A 21532-nucleotide genomic window follows, 5' to 3' on the forward strand; every position below is an offset into this window, starting at 1 on the left:
TTTTTTTTTTTTTTTTTGTCGGTTGTGGGGCCTGACCTCTGGGCCTAGGCGCTGTCCATCAGCTCTTCAGCTCAGGGATAGCGCTATACCACTTGAACCAAAGCGCCACTTCCACTTTTTCTGCTTATGTGGTGCTGAGGAATGGAACCCAGGGCCTCATGCATTGGGGCAAGCACTCTACCACTGAGCTACCTTTCCAACCCCCCTCTTTTTTTTTCTTTTTTGTAAAGGCTAATATACTACTACTTGAACTACAATTTTACTTCTGGCTTTCTGGTGGTTAATCAAAAATAAGTCTTGAACTTTTCTGCCTGAGCTGACTCCAAACTACAGTCCTCAGGGGCTGGGAAGGTGGCTCAGTGGTAGAGCGCTTGCCTTGCATGCCTGAGGCCCTGGGTTCGATTCCTCAGCACCACATAAGCAAAAAGAAAAAAGCCGGAAGTGGCGCTGTGGCTCAAGTGGTAGAGCGCTAGCCTTGAGCTAACGAGCTGCGGGACAGTGCCCAGGACCAGAGTTCAGGCACCATGACCGGACCCCCCCCCCAAAAAAAAAAAAAAAAAAAAAACAGTCCTCAGATCTCAGCCTCCTGAGAAGCTAAGATTACGAGCGTGATCCACTAGTGCTTGGCTCTTTCTTTTATATAGTACTTTCTAAGGGCTGGAGGTAAATACTCACCTAGTATATACAGAGCCCTAGATTAAATCTTCAGCAACACCAAATAAAAAGTCTACATTATGCAGTAAATAATTTTCCTTTTAAGATTCAGAGAGCTTTTCGAGTTATTATATGTGTATATATATGTATATATATATATGCTACATATTTTGTGTCTATAAGGTATAGATAAATTATATTGAAGGCCAAAAAGTAAGATGAAGCTGAAGGGGAAGTTCAATTATACACAAAATCCTGTGCTAGTGATTAAAAGTTGGCTAACTGGGTGCGGTGGTACATTCCTGTAATCTCAGAAATCAAGAGGCAGAGATTGGGAAGAGAATGTTTAAGGTCAATCCAGGTAAAAAGTTGGCAAGACCCTGTCTCAGTCAATCAACTGAATATTGTGGTATGTGCTTGTGATCACGGCTACACATGAGGCATAGGCAGAAAGCTCAAAGTCTAAGATGAGCCACAGTCAAAAACATAAGAACCTATCTGGAAAATAATTAAAAGAAAAAAAGCCTGAGATTTTGGAGGAGGGTTATTGGGATTTGTTTTGAGCTTTTTTGTACTTTTATTTTTGAAACATCCTTTCATTTTTTGGTTTTTGGTGTGTTTTTTGTTTGTTTGTTTTTGGTTGTTGTTGTTGTTGGTATTTTTTTTTCCTTTTTTTTTGTTCTTTTGTGCCAGTCCTGGATCTTGAACTGAGAGCCTAGGTGCTGTCCCTGAACTAGTGCTCTACCGCTTGAGCCACAGCTCTACTTCGGAGACATAACTGTTGTTGCACTGTGTAGCGAAGGCTTTAAACTCATGGTCCTCTTACACAGTCACCTGAGTGCTGGAAGAGATTGTTGTAAACCATGAATTTTTTTTCCTTTTTTTCTCTTCTATTTTTGTGTTGTTTGTTTTTGACAGTACAGGCAATTGAACTCATGGACTCATGTTTACTAGGTAACTCTCTACTATGTAAGCTATTTTTTGCCTTTTTTTTTAATGCCTTTTTTGCTTTTTTTTTTTTTGCCAGCCCTGGGGCTTGAACTCAGGGCTTGAGCACTGTCCCTGTGGGGCTTGAACTCTGGGTCTGGGCGCTGCCCCTCAGCTCTTCAGCTCAAGGTGAATGCTCTCTACCACTTGAGCCACAGCACCACTTGTAGCTTTCTGCTTAGACTTCCGGCCTTTTCTGTTTATGCAGTACTGAGGAATCGAATCGAGGGCTTCATGCATGCTAGGCAAGCACTCTACCGCTAAGCCACCTTCCCAGCCACAGCGGTTATTGTTGAGATACAGTGCACAGGGCACTGGCCTAGGCTGATCCTCCCACTTGTGCATCCTTCATGTCACTTGAGATGACCGGCATGGGCCACTGTGCCCTGCTAGTATGATTGCCCCATAACTAGGATTACAGACTTGCACCACCCTGCTCAACCATTGGTTGAGATGGAGTCTTACAAACTTTCATCCTGGATTGGTTTTGAACTGTGATCCTCCATATCTGAGCCTCCTGAGTAGCTCCTGAATAGACATGAGAAAGGGTCACTAAGAGATAGGCCACAAATCTAAATACTGTTTCCCAGTTATTTCTTTGTGTCTTTGGTGCTGTTATATATAGGTAGTGTTCTTGGCAAAAATAGGGTAACTTGTGGGCATAATGCTAGTTTAACTTTGGAGAATTTATTAAACTGTCTTTTCTTACAGAGAGTCTAATCTCCAACACTTATCAGTACTGGAACTAACCGACTCTGGTGCTTTAATGGCAAACAAGTTAGGTAAGGAATCTTTTTGTTTTTCCCTTAATTTTGTTTATTGTTTTGTTTATGAGGTACCAAGGAATTGAACCCTGCTAGGCAAGCCCTCTACCACTAAGCCATATTCCTAGTCCCAGGAGTGAGCTTTTGATTTGGGGGTTCCTTCTACTTTTATTCAAGTACTTTTGCCACACTTGTTACAGAAATGGAGGCTGTGCTCTTGGCTTTCACTTGAGGTGGGCATGAGCAAGCTGTGGCCTGAGGCCTGTGGTTGGCAATAAGACTGTGAAGGTATGCTACCACATCAGGCATAAATTAAGGGTGTTTTCCCACATACATGTAAAGAATGAAAGCTTTTCGAAAGGAATTTAGGACCACTAAGGATAAAAGTCCTAAGAGTCTGTCATTTAAGTTGCCTTTACTGAGGTATTTGTTTGCTTGTTTTGGTTTGTTTTTTTTGTGCCAATATTGGGGCTTCAGCTCAGGACCTGGGTCCTGTCCCTGAGCTTTTTTGCTCAAGGCTAGTAGTCTATCGCTCCACTTCTGGCTAATTGGAATCTCCCAAACTCTCACTATGCAGGCTGACTTCGAACCTTGATTCTCAGGTCTCAGACTCCTCTATAGCTAGGATTACATACATGAGCCACTGGTGCTCAGCTCTCACTAAGTTTTTTTGTTTTTGTTTTTTTAACATTGTTGTTTTTCCATCATCTTTTTTTTTTTTTTTTGGTCAGTGTGGGGCCTGAATTCTGGGCCTGGGCGCTGTCCCTCAGCTCTTCAGCTCAAGGCTAGTGCTCTACCACTTGAGGCACAGCACCACTTCCGACTTTTTCTACTTATGTGGTGCTGAGAAATCGAACCCAGGGCCTCATGCATGCAAGGCAAGCACTCTACTACTGAGCCATATTCCCAGCCTTCCATCTTTTGAGTCTGTAGTTATGAACTCAACAAAACGATGTACCAAGAACATGGTAGTTTTTGTAAAGAGACTCTTTCACAGTTGAAACCCATTTTCTTTGTTTTTTCTTTTTTTTTTTTTAAATTAAATTTTTTTTATCTGGAGCCTGAACTCAGGGCCTGGATACTCTCCTGGGAACTGCTTCTTTTGCTCAAGGCTAGCACTCTACCACTTGAGCCACAGTACAACTTCCAGCTTTTTCTTTTTCTTTTTTTTTTTAGGAGGGGGAACAGGGGGGTTCGGTCGTGGGCCTGAACTCTGGGTCTGGGCTCTGTCCCTCAGCTCTTCAGCTCAAGGCTAGCACTCTACCACTTGGACCACAGTGCTATTTCCGGCTTTTTTTTTTCTGCTTATGTGGTGCTGAGGAATTGAACCCAGGGCCTCATGCATGCAAGGGAAGCACTCTACCACTCTACCACCTTCCCAGCCCGACTTCCAGCTTTTTCTGTATATGAGGTACTGAGGAATCAAACCCAGGGCTTCATGTATGCTAGTCAAGCACTCTACTACTACATCACATTCCCAGTCTCTTGTAACCCATTTTTTTAGAGAACTTATTTTGTATCATGTCATACTAGGATTTTTGGGACTATTTATTGTAGAGTTCCTAAAGAAGGCACTTAGGTAGGTCAGATCTGTGAAAAGAATGACTTACAATGTTGATATAAGTAGTTTTTTCAATGCATTTGTACAGTATTTCCCAGTTTACTGTTTTTATTTTTATTGCTACTGAAATAGCCATGATGCATTGTTTGTTGAAGTGGTCCATGCTCTTTATTTTCAGCATAAAATGAATTAAATAAAATAGACAATCTGAATTAAAAGTTGACATTACCATCACAAGGTTGTGATTGTAACTTTTCCTTTTAAGTTTCTAGCCCTCAGACAATTATGGAGTTATTCTTCCAAGAAGTTGCAAGAAAACACATTATAGCTCATCTCTTCTCTCAACCAAAGGCACCTCTGAGCCAAACTGGATTGAATTGGCCTGAAATGATTTCTGCAGTTACCAATTATTTATTGCAACTTTTGTATCCTTTTGTTTAAAAGTCACTTACAAAGCATACTTCTGTCTAAATAGTCTAAGGTTACTATTCTGCTGTTGTATGAAGTATTTTTATTTTTGCTTGTTGGGATTTTTTTCTTCTTCAGTGCTAAAGACCAAACCCAGGGAGGTCATACAGGCTAGACAAGTGTTCTCTCACCTAACTAAACCCCCAGCCAGGAAATGAAGATTTTAGTGTGTGAGTGTCTACCCCTTAACAATAGATGACGATAATGTGTGCACCAGTACTGAAACTTGAACTCAGTGCCACAAGTTCTTGTTTAGAATTTTTGCTCAAGGCTGGTACTCTACCATTTGAGCAACTCCTCCACTTCTGGCTTTTTGGTGTTTAACTGAAGATGAGAATATAGTGGGAGCCAGGCGCCATATAGTGGGAGCCAGGCGCCAGTGGCTCACGCCTGTAATCCTAGCTACTCAGGAGGCTGAGATCTTAGGATCGCGGTTCAAAGCCAGCCCGGGCAGGAAAGACCATGAGACTCCTATCTCCAATAAACCACTAGAAAACCAGAAGTGGCGCTGTAGCTCAAGTGATAGAGCGCTCGCCTTGAGCTGAAGAGCTGAGGGACAGCGCCCAGTCCCAGAGTTCAAGCCCCATGACCGACCAAAAAAAAAAAAGAATATAGCAGGGACTTTCCTGTCTAAGTTAACTTCAAACTGCCATCTTTAGATCTCAGCCTCCTGAACAGCTACAATTATAGATGTAAGATACTCAACAAATATTTACTGAGTGACTCTATATACTAGGCATTGTGTTACATGCCGTTCATCCCTATCAGCAGCAATATTTATCTGTAGTGTACCACTGGAAATAGAATGGCCCTGATACCCATGCCTTTTGCCATCATGAATTGAGTTTGAAGTTTGAGTGACAACTCATGTTATACAATTATGCATTGCTTAATAATGAGACACATAATTTCATTATATATCTTTTTATATAATATATATAATATATCCTTAGGAATGTTATGAGGTGATTTCATCATTATACAGATGTAGCATGTAATTATACCAAGACAAAACTAAGTCATATAATCTTAAGGGATGACCATCTTTTTTTTTTTTTGGTCGGTCGTGGGACTTGAACTCTGGGCTTGGCGCTGTCCCTGCACTCTTCAGCTCAAGGCGAGCACTCTACCACTTGAGCCACAGAGTCACTTCTAGTTTTCTAGTGGTTTATTGGAGATAGGAGTCTCACAGTCTTTCCTGCCCGGGCTGGCTTTGAACCGTGATCCTCAGATCTCAGCCTCCTGAGTAGCTAGGATTATAGGAGTGAGCAACCGGCGCCCGGCTATGACCATCATTTATATTCATTTTTTATTGACTAAAGTAACTATTAAATGGCTATATGACCTTTTCACTGGATTTGTCTAATGCTGAAGTTATGTAGTAATGTGGAATAAACATGTTCTTATTTTTTTCATAATGGGGAATGTTTTTTTGCTGTTTGTTTTTGTTTGTTTTTGATGGTAAAGCCCAGAGACTTGTGTATGCTAGGTGAGTTCCCTACTGAATCAAATCCCCACCCACCCTTCACCGTTTTTTGTATGTGCCAATCCTGGAGCTTGACCTCAGGGCACTGTTGTACTTAAGGCTAGTGCTCTACCATTTGAGCCATGGCTCCATTTCTGGCTTTTTTTTTGTCGGTCGTGGGACTTGAACTCTGGGTCTGGGCGCTGTCCCTCAGCTCTTCAGCTCAAGGTGAGCGCTCTACCACTTGAGTTACAGCGCCACTTCTGGTTTTCTGGTGGTTTATTGGAGATAGGAGTCTCACGGTCTCTCCTGCCCGGGCTGGCTTTGAACCACGATACTCAGATCTCAGCCTCCTGAGTAGCTAGGATTACAGCCACCTGTGCTCAACCACTTGTTTCTTTTTTATCTTTTTTTTTTTGGGGGGGGGTCCGGTCGTGGGGCCTGAACTCTGGGCCTGGGCGCTGTCCCTCAGCTCTTCAGCTCGAGGCTAGTGCTCTACCACTTGAGCCACAGCACCACTTCCGACTTTTTTCATTTTGCTTATGTGGTGCTGAGGAATGGAACCCAGGGCCTCAGGCATGCAAGGCAAGCGCTCTACCACTGAGGTACCTTCCTAGCCCTTTTTTTTTTTTTTGGTGGTAGTGGGGCTTTTTTTTTTTTTTTTGGTGGTAACTAGGATTACAGCTGGTAAGCTGCTTGGGCCTGGCACTTGTTTCTTTTTTTATACTGTTTCATGGACTCTTTTGAGTGTCACTCAATAACACACACACACATACAAACTTCACCAAAAAATGTAAAACAAATTTCCTTATTGAGTGACTAGATGGCCTAGCAATCCTGGTTGTCTCTTCCTAGAATGTTTGATGGGAAATTGCCAGTATGTACAACTGCAGGTGAGTTATGTTGAACATTTCAAGTATAATCATTCTTTTTTTCTTTTCTTTTCTTTTTTTTTGCCAGACCTGGAGCTTGAACTCAGGGCCTGATCACTGTCCCTGAGCTTTTTGCTCACGGCTAGCATTCCACTTAAGCCACAGTTCCACTTCCGGCTTTTTCTGTTTATTTGGTACTGAAGAATCGAATCCAGTGTGTGCCAGGCAAGCACTCTACCACTAAGCCACATTCCCATTCTTTTATCTACTGTTTGTTTGTTTTTTTTTCTTCTGGGTCCGGTCAGAACTCCGGGCCTGGGTGCTGTCCCTCAGCTCTTCAGTTCAAGGCTACCACTTGAGCCACAGCGCCACTTCCGGCTTTTTTCTTTTTGCTTATGTGGTACTGAGGAATCGAACCCAGGGCCTCATGCATGCAAGGCAAGCGCTCTACCACTGAGCCACCTTCTCTTATCTACTTTTTTATTTGTATGTTATGGTCCTGAGATTTGAACTCAGGGCTTAAGTCCTATTCCTTAGTTGTTTCACTCAAGGCTGGCACTCTACCACCTGAGCCACAGCTTTACCTCTTACTTTTGGTGGGTAATTGGAGATGAAGAGTCTCATGGACTTTCTTGACGAGGCTTACTTAAAATTGTGATCCTCAGGTCTCGGTTTCCTAGAAGTTAGGATTATAGGCAAGAACCACCAGCACTCAGCTGGAAACCAGTTTTCTAAGGAAGTCCACTTAACGTTTTTGTTGTTGATTTGTCACTACTGTGTCGTTCTATAACTTTTTTCATTATTCCAAAAAGCCACCTCGTACCTATTAGCAGTTATTCCAGTATTCCTTCTCCTTAGCCCCTGTCGATCATTAACCTTAATATAACCAACTTAACTCTTCTGAACATTTAAAAAAAACGGCATTATGAAACACGTGGTTTTGTTGGTTTTTTGTTTTGGGGTTTTTTTTGGGGGGGGTCGGTCATGGGGCCTGAACTCTGGGCCTGGGTGTTGTCCCTCAGCTCTTCAGCTCAAGGCTAGCACTCTACCACTTGAGCCACAGCACTACTTCCAGCTTTTTTCTTTTTGCTTATGTGGTACTGAGGAATCGAACCCAGGGCCTCAGGCATGCAAGGCAAGCGCTCTACCACTAAGCCACCTTCCCAGCCCCTAGTTTTTTTTTGTTTTTTTTTTAAGTGTGTTTTCTAACCAGAAAGTTCCTTTTATGCTTTAAAGGATTATATTCAACTGCTACACCCCTGGTGTCAAGTCAACGTTGGCTCCTGTCGATTTATGCTGGGCCGGTGTTACCTAGTTACAGGAGAAGGTCAGAAGGTAATATGCATTGACTGGTAAATAAATGTATCAAGGATACTTGACATCTGTTAACTAAATCGCACAGAGTAGAAGCAGAATCTTGTGGAGGACAAAAACCATTGTATGGGTGGGTACTAGTGGGTCACGCTTGTAATCTTAGCTACTCTGGAGGCTGAGATCTGAGGATCGCAGTTCAAAACCAATCCAGGCAGGAAATTCTACGAGATTCTCCAGTTAACCACCAGAAAACCAGAGGTGAAGCTGTGGCTTAAATTGGTAGAGCACTGGCCTTGAGTACAAAAGCTTAGGGACAGCACCCAATCCCTATATGACCACCACTACCACCAAGAAAAAACCTTCTATGAGGTCCAGTAAAAGATGTAATTTACATGTCAGGACAATCTGGCTTCTTGTACTTAATGTTTAATTACAGCATAGGAAGATAAGATGTTAAAATCTGTCCCAAGCATGTGTTTGTTTGTAAGGTTGCATTTTTATAAATGGCATTTTTAGTCATTTTTTTCCATTATATCTTTTTGTTTATACAGATTTTTTTCCCTGCATGACTGTTCACATTTTTTCCTTGTTCCTAGTAACTTTGTACATTTTCAAACATACAGAAAAGCTCAAAAACTTTCACAGAGGACTGTGACCTGCCACCCCAAATTCTGTGTAACATGCTACTACAGTTCTTTTGTTATGTTCTGATTAAAGTTTATACCCTTTTTTGCAGCACTGGGGATTGAATGCAGAGTCAGTCTTTTACATGCTGTGCAAGCACTGTGCCTCTGAACTATTTATTCACCATCTTTTTAAAAATTTTATTTGTTTTTTTGGGTCCAGTCGTGGGGCCTGAACTCTGGGCCTGGGCACTGTCCCTTAGCTCTTCAGCTCAAGGCTAGCACTCTACCACTTGAGCCACAGCGCCACTTCCGGCTTTTTTCTTTTTGCTTATGTGGTACTGAGGAATCGAACCCAGGGCCTCTGGCATGCAAGGCAAGTGCTCTACCACTGAGCCACCTTCCCAGCCCTTTTTAAAAATTTTAATTTGTGATAGGGTCGTGCTAAGTTGTGCAGGCTGACCTTGTACTTGCAGCCAGCCTGCCTCAGACTCCCAAGTAGTTAGGATTCCAGGCATAAATCACTGTACCTGGAATGTTTGTTTGTTTGTTTTAGTTAATTACACTTAAAACATGAACAAAGTTAAAAATCCTAAATATAAGAGTTTAGAAGTAGCAAAAATTGTGCATATGTGTAAGAGTATAAGTGTCACTATAGTAGACTATCTTTAATTTTGTTTCCATTTTGGTTTTCCTTAGCACCTGAACTTCTGATTTATAGCACCTAGAATTGAAATAGTCTGTTGTAAGTCACATGGTATTTTTTAACTTCTGCAGGCTCTGGAATGTTTCTGTCAGGCAGCATCTGAAGTGGGCAAAGAGGAATTCTTAGATCGCTTGATCCGTTCAGAGGATGGGGATATTGTGTCTACCCCCAGACTACAGTATTATGATAAGGTAAAATGTCATGGTTTGGCCTTTCTTACACCATCCTGTGCATCTGAAATATAATGTTTTAGTTTAGTTTGGTTTTTTGTTTTGTTTTGTTGTTTGTTTTTTTTCTGGTCCCAGAACTTGGAACTCTAGGACTGGGCACTGTCCTTGAGCCTCTTTGTGCTCAAGTCTATCACTCTACCACGTGAGCCACAGCGCCACTTCCAGCCTTTTCTGAGTATTTTATTGGAGATAAAAGCCATGGACTTTTTTGCCCAGGCTGGCTTTGAACCATAATCCTCAGATCTCAGCCTCCTGAGTAGGAGTAGGATTACAGGTGTGAGCTACTGGCACCTATCTTTGCTTTAGTATTTTTGAAAAATACTATAATAATTTAATAAGTTCTTCCAAGTAAAAACCCAAAATAAATTTACCTAGAGAAATCCCAACTCTTACAAAAGATATCAATTAGGATGCACTAACACAGGGTTGTATGTGGTCTGTCATTTGGTCTTTTACCCGTGGTCATTGTCAATCTGTTTCTGGTTTGTTAAAATAGATTCTTCCTATTTTAGGAGGTAGGCAAGGCTGCCTTCAAACTCAACTATGTAGCCCAGGCTAGCATACATTGTTTCCCGTGGGCAAGAGTTAGACCTTTACACATTATGTAGTTTAATTTTAATGAAACTCACCTTTAAAATGTGGCTTTTTAAAATTTACTTCAAATGCCAGGCATGGTGGTGTGTGCCTGTAGATCCAGCGCTAAGGCGGAAGGATCACTTGACACTAGGCTTTTGACGCTAGGTATGACTAGGCTAGTCATACCCCCATCTCAATTTTTGGTTGTTTTCATGTGTATGCCAGTAGTAACGTTTGAATTTGGGGCCTAGGCACTGTCCATTATGTTTTTTTCTTCAAGGATGGCTCTGTACCACTTGAACCACAGCACTATTTCTGGGGAGGGAGAGAGATAGGTAGAGTATGTGTGTGTGGTTAATCAGAGATAAAATTCTCATGAACTTTCCTGCCTGCGTTAGCTTCAAGCCTTGATCCTTAGATCTTAGCCTTCTGAGCAGCTACAATTATAGCAGTGAGCCCCAGTGCCTGCCAATGTCTATATGACTGCAGCTCCATACCTGAGTTCATATGGCTGGTGCTATTATCTACTATTTGAGTCACACTTCTAGTCTAGCCTTTTGCTGGTTTATTGGAAATGAATTTTACAAACATTGCTGTCCAGGCTGACTTTGAACCTTGATCCTCAGATCTCTACCCCTTGTGTAGATTATAAGCATGTGCTACTAGCATCTAGCAAGTTTGTTTGTTTGTTTGTTTCCAATCCTGGGGCTTGAACTCAGGGCCTGGGCACTATCCCTGAGCTTCTTTTGTTCAAGGCAAGCGCTCTACCACTTGAGCCATAACGCCACTTCCAGTTTTCTGATGGTTAATTGGAGTCTCACAGATTTTCCTGCCCAGGCTGGCTTTGAACCAGGATCCTCAGATCTCAGCCTCCTGAGTAGCTAGGATTATAGGCATGAGTCACTGGCACCCGGCGCCACTAGCCTTTTTTTGCTTTCTTTTTCTTTTTTTTTTTTTTTTTTTGGGGGGGGGGTCTGGTCATGGGGCCTGAACTCTGGGCCTGGGCGCTGTCCCTCAGCTCTTCAGCTCAAAGCTAGCACTCTACAACTTGAGCCACAGCGCCACTTTTGGCTTTTTTTTCTTTTTGCTTATGTGGTGCTGAGGAATCGAACCCAGGGCCTCATGCATGCAAGGCAAGTGCTCTACCACTGAGCCACCTTCCCAGCCCCTGCTTTCTTTTTCTTTCTGATGAGGTCTCAGACTACAATCCTACCTGTGGCCTCTTGAGTAGTTGAGATTATAGGTATTGCACCACCACACTTGGCTTATTTGTTGAGATGTGCTCTTTTTTTATTTTTTATTTTTTGGTTAGTTGTGGGGTTTGAACTCAGGGCCTGGGTGCTATCCCTGAGCTGAGCTCTTTTGATCAAGGCTAACGCTTTATCTCCTTGAACCACAGTTCCACTTCCAGTGGTGATGAGTTGGAGATACAAGTCTTACAGACTTTCCTGCTTGGGCTAACTTTGAGCCACGATCCTCAGATCTCAGGCTCCTGAGTCACTAAAATTATAGGCGTGAGCCACCAGCACCCGGCTGTTCTTATTATTCCTTATTTTTGGTCCCTTCTGGCCTTGGATCCTCCCAATATATGCTTTCCTAGTAACTAGAATCCCTTGATTTCATCTTGATTTTATCTGATTATCTTTCTAATTAACCTACAACCAAAATAAAATTTGTAGTGTCACTACCATGTTAATTTTAGTGGAAATTTGTTTCTCTTCAGGTTTTACGTCTACTCGATGTTGTTGGCTTGCCTGAATTAGTTATACAGTTGGCTACATCAGCAGTAACCGAAGCAGGTGATGACTGGAAAAGCCAGGTACAACTAGGTGTAATCTGGTTGTTTTCCTGAAGATTGTTGTGGATGTGGTATTTTAATACCTCTTCTTTTTTGATATTTAATCCAAATTTAGGCTACTTTAAGGACATGCATTTTCAAACATCATTTGGATTTGGGTCACAATAGCAAAGCATACGAGGCCTTAACCCAGATTCCTGATTCCAGCAGGTAATCTCAGAGTGTTTTTAGAGAAGGCAATTTACCAGCCCTGTTTAACTCACTAAGACAATTCATCCTCATCTCCCTCTCTTTCCTTCCAGGCAGTTAGACTGTTTACGGCAGCTGGTGGTAATTCTTTGTGAACGTTCACAGCTACAGGATCTTGTAGAGTTTCCCTATGTTAATCTGCATAATGAGGTATTTTTATCTGTCCATTGGTATCTAGAAATAACTGGTGGTTGCCATGATTGCTGCTGACTTTCTGATTGCTTTCTCCTACATTAGGTTGTGGGGATAATTGAGTCACGCGCTAGGGCTGTGGACCTTATGACACACAATTACTATGAACTTCTCTATGCCTTCCATATCTATCGCCACAATTACCGAAAAGGTAAGCAGTTGAACCAATACTTGCTGTTAGGGACAACCTTATTAGTTTAATCATATTTTTCAATACAGTTTGTGAGGGAGGTCTTGTGTAAATCTTTTTTTTTTTTTTTTTTTTTTGCCAGTCCTAGCACTCTACCACTTGAGCCACAGTGCTACTTCTGGCCTTTTCTGTTTATATGGTACTGAAGACTCAAACCCAGGGCTTCATGCATGCTAGGCAAGCTCTCTACCACAAAGCCATATTCCCAGCCCATACTGAAATTTATTTTTTTGTTGTTGTTGTTGTTTTGGTCGGTTGCAGGGCTTCCACTCAGGGAGGGCCTGGGTGCTATCCCTGAGCCTCGTTGTGTTCTAGGTTAATGCTGTGTCACTTAAACCACAGCACCACTTCCAACTTGTGTAAATTTTAAGTACAGGATTAGCTTCACCTGTTAGCTTGGAAGACGTGTGCTTGCTCTCAGCTAGAACATTTTCAGGTGATGCTAAGGAGATGCAGTCTGTATATATTTTCATTCAGTAATGAAGAAAACTGGACTTTTTCATTACAGACAACTGGCACTCATCTATTTTGCTGTGTCATTTCCTATCTCTCTTCCTCCTGCCTGCCTTATTATAACTCATTGTCACTATTTACTAATCTATTCTTGCCAATTTTGTTGACGATAAGTTACATTTACCATGACTTAACACATAAAATACTTCCAATGTCTCTTACAAGGATATTCTTTTCTTGATCTTGGATTCAATTTTCACGTTAATTTAGTATTCAATATTTAAATGAAATGCTATTTTTTTTTTACGCTACCAACTGTCATAATAGTGGTATTTTTGTTTTTGCTTGTGTGCTAGTACATTATGGGGGCTTGAACTCAGGGCCTCCCGGTTTGTTGCTTGGGTCCGGCCTATACCACAGTTCTTCTATTTAGACCTTCTATGCTATGATGACAGGTTCACACCACCACACCCAGCCCTTTTGCTGAATTAGGGTCTTGCTAACTTTTTACCCAGGCTGGTCTTGAACCATGATTTTCCACCTCCCTAGTAACTGCAACTATAGGTGTCGGCCACCATGGCTAGTCATTTAATTGTGTGTGTGTGTGTGTGTGTGTGTGTGTGTGTGTGTGTGTGTGCTTGTATGTGTATGTCTATGTGTTTATGTGTCTGTGTATCAGTCCTAGTGTCTTGAACTCAGGGTCTAGGCACTGTCCCTAAGCTTTTTTGGCTCAAGGTTAATGCTCTACCACTTGAGCCAGCTCTGTTTCTGGCTTTTTTGTTAGCTAATTGGAGATAAGAGTCTCTTTCCTCGCTGGCTGGCTTCTAACCATGATTCTGAGATTTCAGCCTATTAAGTAGCTATTATAGGCATGAGCCACCAACACCCAGCTGCTGTTTTATTTTTTGAGAAACCACCATACTGTTTTCCACAACTGCTATACCGTTTTACATGCTCAGCTATAGTGCACCAGGGTTCTAGTATCTCCACATAAAAGTGTATGATTGTTGGTGGGGCGGTTTAAAAGAAACTATTTTAAGTAGTAATATTTGATTGGTGTAACAAATTCTGTATATATAGCTAAAGAAACATTTTAGTCTAACTCGTTTTTTCCTCATAGCTGGCACAGTGATGTATGAATATGGAATGCGTCTTGGCAGAGAGGTTCGAACTCTTCGAGGACTAGAGAAGCAAGGCAACTGTTATCTGGCTGCTATTAATTGCTTGCGGCTCATTCGTCCAGAATATGCATGGATTGTACAGCCAGCATCTGGAGCTGTGGTATACAAGTTTACCATTTTAGAATTTAGGACCATTTAATTCATTCAACTTTTTCCTTTCAAAACTTACCTCATTTTGAAGCACCCAGCTTTATTTCTTTTTGTTTAAAATTTCTGCTTAGGTTTTATTAGTTTGTTTTGTATGGTACTGAACCTAATTCAAGGTCTTGCACTTGTTAGGCAAGCCATCTTTCACTGAGTTAAATCTCCATCCCTCTATTGAGGTATTTCTAAACTTCTCCCTTTGCAGCAATTTGGCTGTTATAATTACTATCCCTTTAATTTCCAAATTAAGAATTTTTATAGGCAGAATTGTTGCAGAATGGCTTTGGAGTTAGATAAATCCCTTAAACTTTTGCTGTTCAGTTATTCTCCTGTATAAAACAGATGATAAAATCTGCTTTATAAAGGATGGTTTTTGTGTGTTAGAGGTGATTTAAATATATTGATAGTGTTTAATAAATAGCTGCTTTTATTTTGACTTATCTGTTACTTCAGTCTATAAGTATTGTTGGAAAGGATACAAACTTGTTTTGTTTTCTTTCTGTCCTACTGGTGGCTCACATATGCCTGGCTCTTTCCATTAAATAGTTGGTATATTTACTAAGCTGTTGTCCAGGGCTGGGATGTAGCTCAGTGGCAAAGCACTTGCCTAGCAAGTGCAACGTCCTGGGTTCAATCCCCAGTACCAAAAAAGAAAAGACAAAAAAAAAATACAGTTAAGCTGTTGTCCAGAGTTATTATCATTAGGAAATAAACTCTGGAACCAAGGAGAGGTAACATGATTTATATGTAGATCAAATCCATGTCCATGGATTAACTAACATATTATAAACAAGTGAGCCACTGGCACACAACTTCATCTCTTTGTCTGATAGTTACAGTGCCTCTGTAAGATGCTACAACAGTGAGATTAACTTCTAGAATCATTTAAGCATGAAGGATCTAAACAATTAACAGTTAAGTCACTTACTCTGTCTTTTCAGTATGATCGTCCTGGAACATCCCCTAAGAGAAATCATGATGGAGAATGCACAGCTGCTCCAAGTGAGTTGGTGGCACTGTAGTTTTGCTAGGCAGTAGTTACATTGTTACAGTAGAAGTGTAGATGAAGTTATGTTAGATATAATACATAGTTATAGTGTAACATTATTGTATTATAGACTGAAAATATTAATAGTTACATTCTTGTATAATTTCTTCTTTTTAGTTTTTTTTAACTTTTTTTAAGTTTTTTTTCAACATTCTAATCAGCTAAAGATTGCTTGAAAGTGTTGTATGATGGGATGTGAAATGAAAATGTTTTTAAAAAAGAACTGTTTTGTGTCTTTTAGTGTGTGTCTTCCCTCGCCTCCTTCTGTTTCTCTCTCTCTCTCTGTTGGTCTTAGGGCTTGAAATCAGGGTTTGGGCACTGTCCTGAACTTTTCTACTCATCTTTAGTGCTCTACCATTTGAGTTACAGTTTCACTTGCAGCTTTTTGTTACTTATTTGTAGATAGGAATTTCATGGTCTTTCCTGCCTAGGCTGGCTTCAAACGATGATTCTCACATCTCAACCTCCTGAGTAGCTAGGATTATAGGCAAGAGTCACCTCCTTTCGTTATTACATTTATTTATTTATTTATTTGGGTCTGGTCGTGGGGCCTGAACTCTGGGCCTGGGCACTGCCCCTCAGCTCTTCAGCTCAAGGCTAGCACTCTACCACTTGAGCCACAGTGCCACTTCCAGCTTTTTTCTTTTTGCTTATGTGGTGCTGAGGAATTGAACCCAGGGCCTCATGCATACAATGCAAGCGCTCTACCACTGAGCCACCTTCCCAGCCCCAGTTGTTACATTTAAATCAACTCCATAGCAGACATTTTTCATCAGATTTCTTTGATATAGTTGGGAGGCATGATACTTATCAAGAGCCTATGCTCCTGATTTTAATTATATTTCTCACTATGGTTGTGTCCTTTCTTGCTGATCAAGATGGCAGTCATTTCAGTTGTAAAGTTAAATCAAGTGACACATGAAGTACTTGTATCAGTGCCTCCTCAACCACAGGTATTAATTGGAGAACTTTATCTACTCAGCTATACCTATGAAGCAGAGATTGATTCATTTTTTTAAGTTTATTTTTGTTGAGTCCCCTGTTGTCTCCCTTCATGAATTTGAAAATTAAGTTGAATGTTACTTAATATTTAGTGGAAATTGATAGGTTAAGTTAACCTAATAGATACTTCCTTTGTACTTCAAAAAATGAAATGATTTTTCTTTGTCATGTAGCCAATCGGCAAATTGAAATCCTGGAGCTGGAAGATCTAGAGAAAGAATGTTCCTTGGCTCGAATTCGCCTCACTTTGGCACAGCATGATCCATCAGCAGTTGCAATTGCAGGTAGGAATTTAACCAGTAAAATTTCTAACCTGTCAGTACCAGTAGCACAGTTTAGGGCCAGGCAGTGGACATGGTGAATGTAAAGCATGAGATTGTTACTCTGAGATATTCCATCAACAAAGCAAACTCTTTTTTCTGACTCATATACACTTGGTGTACTAACTAGCATATTTCCACAGGAAGTTCATCAGCTGAGGAGATGGTCACTCTGCTGGTTCAGGCTGGCCTCTTCGACACTGCCATATCACTGTGTCAGACTTTCAAGCTTCCTTTAACACCAGTCTTTGAGGGGCTTGCTTTCAAGTACGTAAAAAATTACCTTTCAATATTTTTAACTTTTTGATACAAGATATAGTATTGCTTAGTATAATTCACTTCTGACAAGCCACTAGTCTTTAAGTCATTTCCTTTTTTTTTGATGGCTGTGGGGATTGAACTCTGGGCCTGGGTCCATCAGCTCTTCAGCTCAAAGCGAGCAGCACTCTACCACTTGAGCTACAGTGCCACTTCTAGTTTTCTGGTGGTTTATTGGAGATAAGAATCTCACGAATTTTCCTGCACGGGCTGGCTGTGAGCCGAAATCCTCAGATCTCAGGCTCCTGAATAGCTAGAATTATAGGCATGAGCCACCAGCACGCAGCTAAGTCATTTGCTTTAAAGGAGTATTTTGTTTGATCATGCAACCACTTTAAAAAAAAAATGCAGTGACTTAGTTCTTTTGTTGTTTGTTTTTTGCTGGTCCTGAGGCTTGAACTCAGGGCCTGGGCACTGTTCTTGAGCCTCCCTGTGTGCAAGGCAAGTGCTCTACCACTTGAGCCACAGTGCCACTCCAGTTTTCTGAGTGGTTTATTGGAGATAAGAGTCCCCACGGACTTTTCTGCCCAGGCTGGCTTTGAACCGCATCCTCAGGTCTCAGCCTCCTGAGTAGCTAGGATTACAGGTGTGAGCCACCATTACCTGGGTACTTTGGACTTTTTCTGTTTATGTGGTACTCAAGAATTGAACCCACAGCTTTATGCATGCTAGGCAAGCATTTTACCACTTAGCCAAATTCCCAGCCTGGCCTATAGTTTTACTTTCTAATTATATAAAGTTATATTCTTGACTAATAGGTTCTCTTGAGAAGTCAGAAGAGCAAAAACTATGACTGCTGGGTGCTAGTGGCTAATGCCTATAATACTAGCTACTTAGGAGGCTGAGATCTGAGGATCTTTGTTTGACACCAACCCAGACAAAAAAGTCAAACTATTCAGAAAAAAATGGAAGTAGCATGTAGCTCACAGCGCTAGCCTTGAGCAAAAGAACCTCACTAATGGAGCCTAGGCCCAGAGTTCAAGCCCCAGGACCTGCAAAAAACAAAACAGAAAAAAAAAAAAAAACTTGTTACTGGGCTACAGGTGTAGATCAGTAACAGTGCAGTCACATAGCATGAACAAGGCCATGAGTTCTTTCAAATCTTAAAATTTTTTTACCCTTCATCTTCTAGAAGTAAATTATCTCTTGATACTACTGATGGATTTCATTGCAGATGCATCAAGTTGCAGTTGGGAGGAGAGGCCGCTCAAGCTGAAGCCTGGGCCTGGCTTGCAGCCAATCAGCTTTCCTCTGTCATCACTACTAAGGAATCTAGGTATGCCTCTAGAGTTCTTCCAGAATTGGTTGGGTTTGCCTGTCTCAGAACTGTACTCCATCCTTCCTTCTCTCTTTCTCTCTCTCTCTTTCTTTCATTCTTTCTCTCCCTCTCCTTCCTTCCTGTCTTCCTTTCTTCCTTCCTTTCTTCCTTCCTTCCTTCCTTCCTTCCTCCCTCCCTCCCTCCCTTCCTTCTTGCTTTCTCTTTCATCCTGTTATGACCTGTCCTGTCCTGTCCTGAAGCTTGAACTCAGGGTCTTGGGTGCTGTCCCTGAACTTCTTTTGCTCAAGGCTAGCATTCTACCACATGAACCTCAGCTCCACTTCTGGCATTTTTGTTGTTGTTGTTAGTCGTGGGGCTTGAACTCTGGGCCTGAGCGCTGTCCCTCAGCTCTTCAGCTCAAGGTGAGTGCTCTACCACTTGAGCCACAGAACCACTTCTGGTTTTCTGGTGGTTAATTAGAGATAAGAGTCTCATGGACTTTCCTGCCTGGGCTGGCTTTGAACCATGATCCTCAGATCTCAGCCTCCTGAGTAGCTAGGATTACAGGTGTGAGCCACGGGTGCCCAGCTACTTCTTGATAGTTTTTGATACTTTTTAATAGTTTCATGGAGATAAGAGTGTCTACAGTCCTGCCAGGATTGGCTTTGAATTGTTATTCTCAGGTCTGAGCCTCTTGAGTACCTAGGATTATAGGCATGAGCCTCTAACACTTGGCTAGAGCTTTCTTTTCTTTAAATATTTCTACACTGCTTAGTTTGCTTCTTTCTTTCATTTGTTTATTTATTGGCTAAATTGTATTATTTTTGTTCCTTTTGTTTTGTGTTGTTTTGAGACAAGGTTTTTCTATAGAGCCCAGCCTGGCATCAAGCTCTCAATCCTGTCTCAGCCTTCTAAGTGGTAGGATTGATTACAGGCATGGGCTACCATGCCTGGCCTTGGCTATTTATAAAAATAGCCAAGCTTCTATAAAGAAGCTGTAAAGTTTATAATTAGGATGACTTTGTGCCATTTTATTATTCAAACCAGGATGTCTTTGCCTATGAAATATCTCCTCTGCATCCTCTTCCTCAAGACATTTAGTATATTATATTATTAAGACAAAGTACTCTTGCTGGGCACCCATTGCTCATGTCTGTAATTCTAGCTATTCAAGAGGCTGAGACCTAGTACACTGTAATTCAAAGCCAGTTGGGACAGAAAAGTCTTCCTGACTCCATCTCCAATTAACAAGCAGAAGGCCTAGCTGGCGTTATGGTACCTGCATATTAATAGGTATTTAGGGATGGAGTAGGAGGATCATGGAAACTCAGAAGATCCAAGACCAGTCTGGGCAACATCAAAAGCCTGTCTCTTGTCAGTTGGTCTAGTGATCCCTTACTTATCATGGGATTTGGGTTTCAGAGGACCCCCCCCCCCCCGCACACACACACACACGCACACACATAATAGGTATAGCAGTAAGGGACCACAATACAGCAAGGGACAACTAACACTGCTACTTTGTGGATTTTCACCTATCAGGGTAGTTTCTGGAACCTCACTACTGTGATAGGTGAGGGATCACGATTTACCTTTTTTTTTTTTTCCAAACCTGAGATAGAGTGAAGCCACAATAAGTGAACCGCAATAAGTGAACCGCAATATAATGAGGGACTACAATATTGGGGTTTGAAATCAGGGCCATGCAATTGCTAAACAAGCATTCTACTATTTGAGACATTCCACCAGTCCTTTTTGCATTCATTTTTGCAGATACAGTCTTGATTTTTTTACCAAGCTGACCTAGACCATGCTTTCCTTGAAGCAAAAATGGTAGATGCTTATCACTAGGAGCAACTTTATTGGTTGAGATACAACTCTATCTTCTAAGTCAAAATTTTTATGTGAACCTATTGTTTAATCGGGTTTGGAGACTAGTGATCTGAGCTAGTTTCTTTATATTTATTTATTTTGGTGCCCATCCTGGGGTTTGAACTCAGGGCTTCAATTCCAGCTTTTTAGTGGTTAACTGGAGATGTCTCTTAGACTTTTCCTTCCTGGGCTGGCTTCGAACTGCAATTATCTCAGCCTCCTGAGTAGCTGGAAATACAAGCATGAGCCACAGGGCCCAGCTTTGGTTCCCCAATTTTAAGAACTCCCAAAATGGAGCCCACATGCTGATGGCTCGCACACAATCCTAGCTACACAGGAGGATGGGATCTGAGGATAGCACTTCAGAGCTAGCTCAGGCAGACAAATTTAAGAGCTTCTTAATTCCAACAAGCTAGAAATGGAAACGTGGATCAAGTGGTAGAGTACCAGTTGTGAGAGAAAAGGTGAAGGAAGAACCTGCGTCCCTAATATCAAACTCCAGTACTGGCCAAAAAAAAATTTTGTTTAAGTGAAACAAAATCTTAAAACAAAATGAGTGTGTATGTGGTTAGCGGGAGAATAATTAGAATAATCAAAATCATCTAGTTAGTAGTACTGTCCTCCTGTCATATTAGTCCTAGTAGTAATTACAATTTATCTCTATAATCAGTTTAATTATGAGCTTTTTTTAATTATGAGATTTTTATTTATAAATACATTTTATGAAGGGTGGAGGTGTGGCTTAACTGGAAGAGTGCCTGTCTAACAAGCATGAAGCCCTAAGTACAAATCCCAGTACTGCCAAATCCGAGTACGTGCTATGAATAATACTGTAAATCTCTGTTAAGAATCTAAAACTTGGGCTGGCAAGCTTTGATCCTCAGTCCCAAAAAAGAAAAGACAAAAAGAAAAAGAATCTAGAACTTTTCAATAACCAGGATATAGACTTTAAAAAGAAAATTAAAAATAAGATGACTCTGAAGCTCATTTGTTTTACTTTTTTTCAAGCGCTACAGATGAAGCTTGGCGATTATTGTCTACTTACCTAGAAAGATACAAAGTCCAGAATAACCTTTATCACCATTGTGTAATCAACAAGCTTTTGTCCCATGGAGTGCCTCTGCCTAATTGGCTTATAAACAGTTACAAGGTATGTGGTGTCTTAACTTACAGCTCAGTGGTAGAGCGCTTGCCTTGCATGCATGAGGCCCTGGGTTCGATTCTTCAGCACTATATAAGCAAAAAGAAAAAAAGCCGGAAATGGTGCTGTGGCTCAAGTGGTAGAGC

At 41.3% G+C, this 21532-nt stretch overlaps 1 protein-coding gene across 2 annotated transcripts in view; it reads left to right on the plus strand.

The window, feature by feature from the left end:
* The window catches only part of Nup160 (nucleoporin 160kDa), a 56123-nt gene that overhangs the window by 27864 nt on the left and 6727 nt on the right, over window positions 1-21532 (plus strand). For both annotated transcript variants that reach the window (XM_013030043.1, XM_013030044.1), the window contains exons 19-33: window positions 2353-2423; window positions 4232-4391; window positions 6723-6792; window positions 8008-8106; window positions 9486-9605; window positions 11944-12039; window positions 12134-12228; window positions 12321-12417; window positions 12505-12610; window positions 14223-14383; window positions 15369-15429; window positions 16651-16761; window positions 16941-17064; window positions 18290-18391; window positions 21254-21395. In XM_013030043.1, coding sequence (XP_012885497.1) covers window positions 2353-2423; window positions 4232-4391; window positions 6723-6792; window positions 8008-8106; window positions 9486-9605; window positions 11944-12039; window positions 12134-12228; window positions 12321-12417; window positions 12505-12610; window positions 14223-14383; window positions 15369-15429; window positions 16651-16761; window positions 16941-17064; window positions 18290-18391; window positions 21254-21395 — 1615 coding nt within the window. The remainder of the gene's footprint in view (window positions 1-2352; window positions 2424-4231; window positions 4392-6722; window positions 6793-8007; window positions 8107-9485; window positions 9606-11943; window positions 12040-12133; window positions 12229-12320; window positions 12418-12504; window positions 12611-14222; window positions 14384-15368; window positions 15430-16650; window positions 16762-16940; window positions 17065-18289; window positions 18392-21253; window positions 21396-21532) is intronic.

Source organism: Dipodomys ordii, unplaced genomic scaffold (genome assembly GCF_000151885.1).
Source record: "Dipodomys ordii isolate 6190 unplaced genomic scaffold, Dord_2.0 Scaffold125, whole genome shotgun sequence".
NCBI lineage: Eukaryota > Metazoa > Chordata > Mammalia > Rodentia > Heteromyidae > Dipodomys > Dipodomys ordii.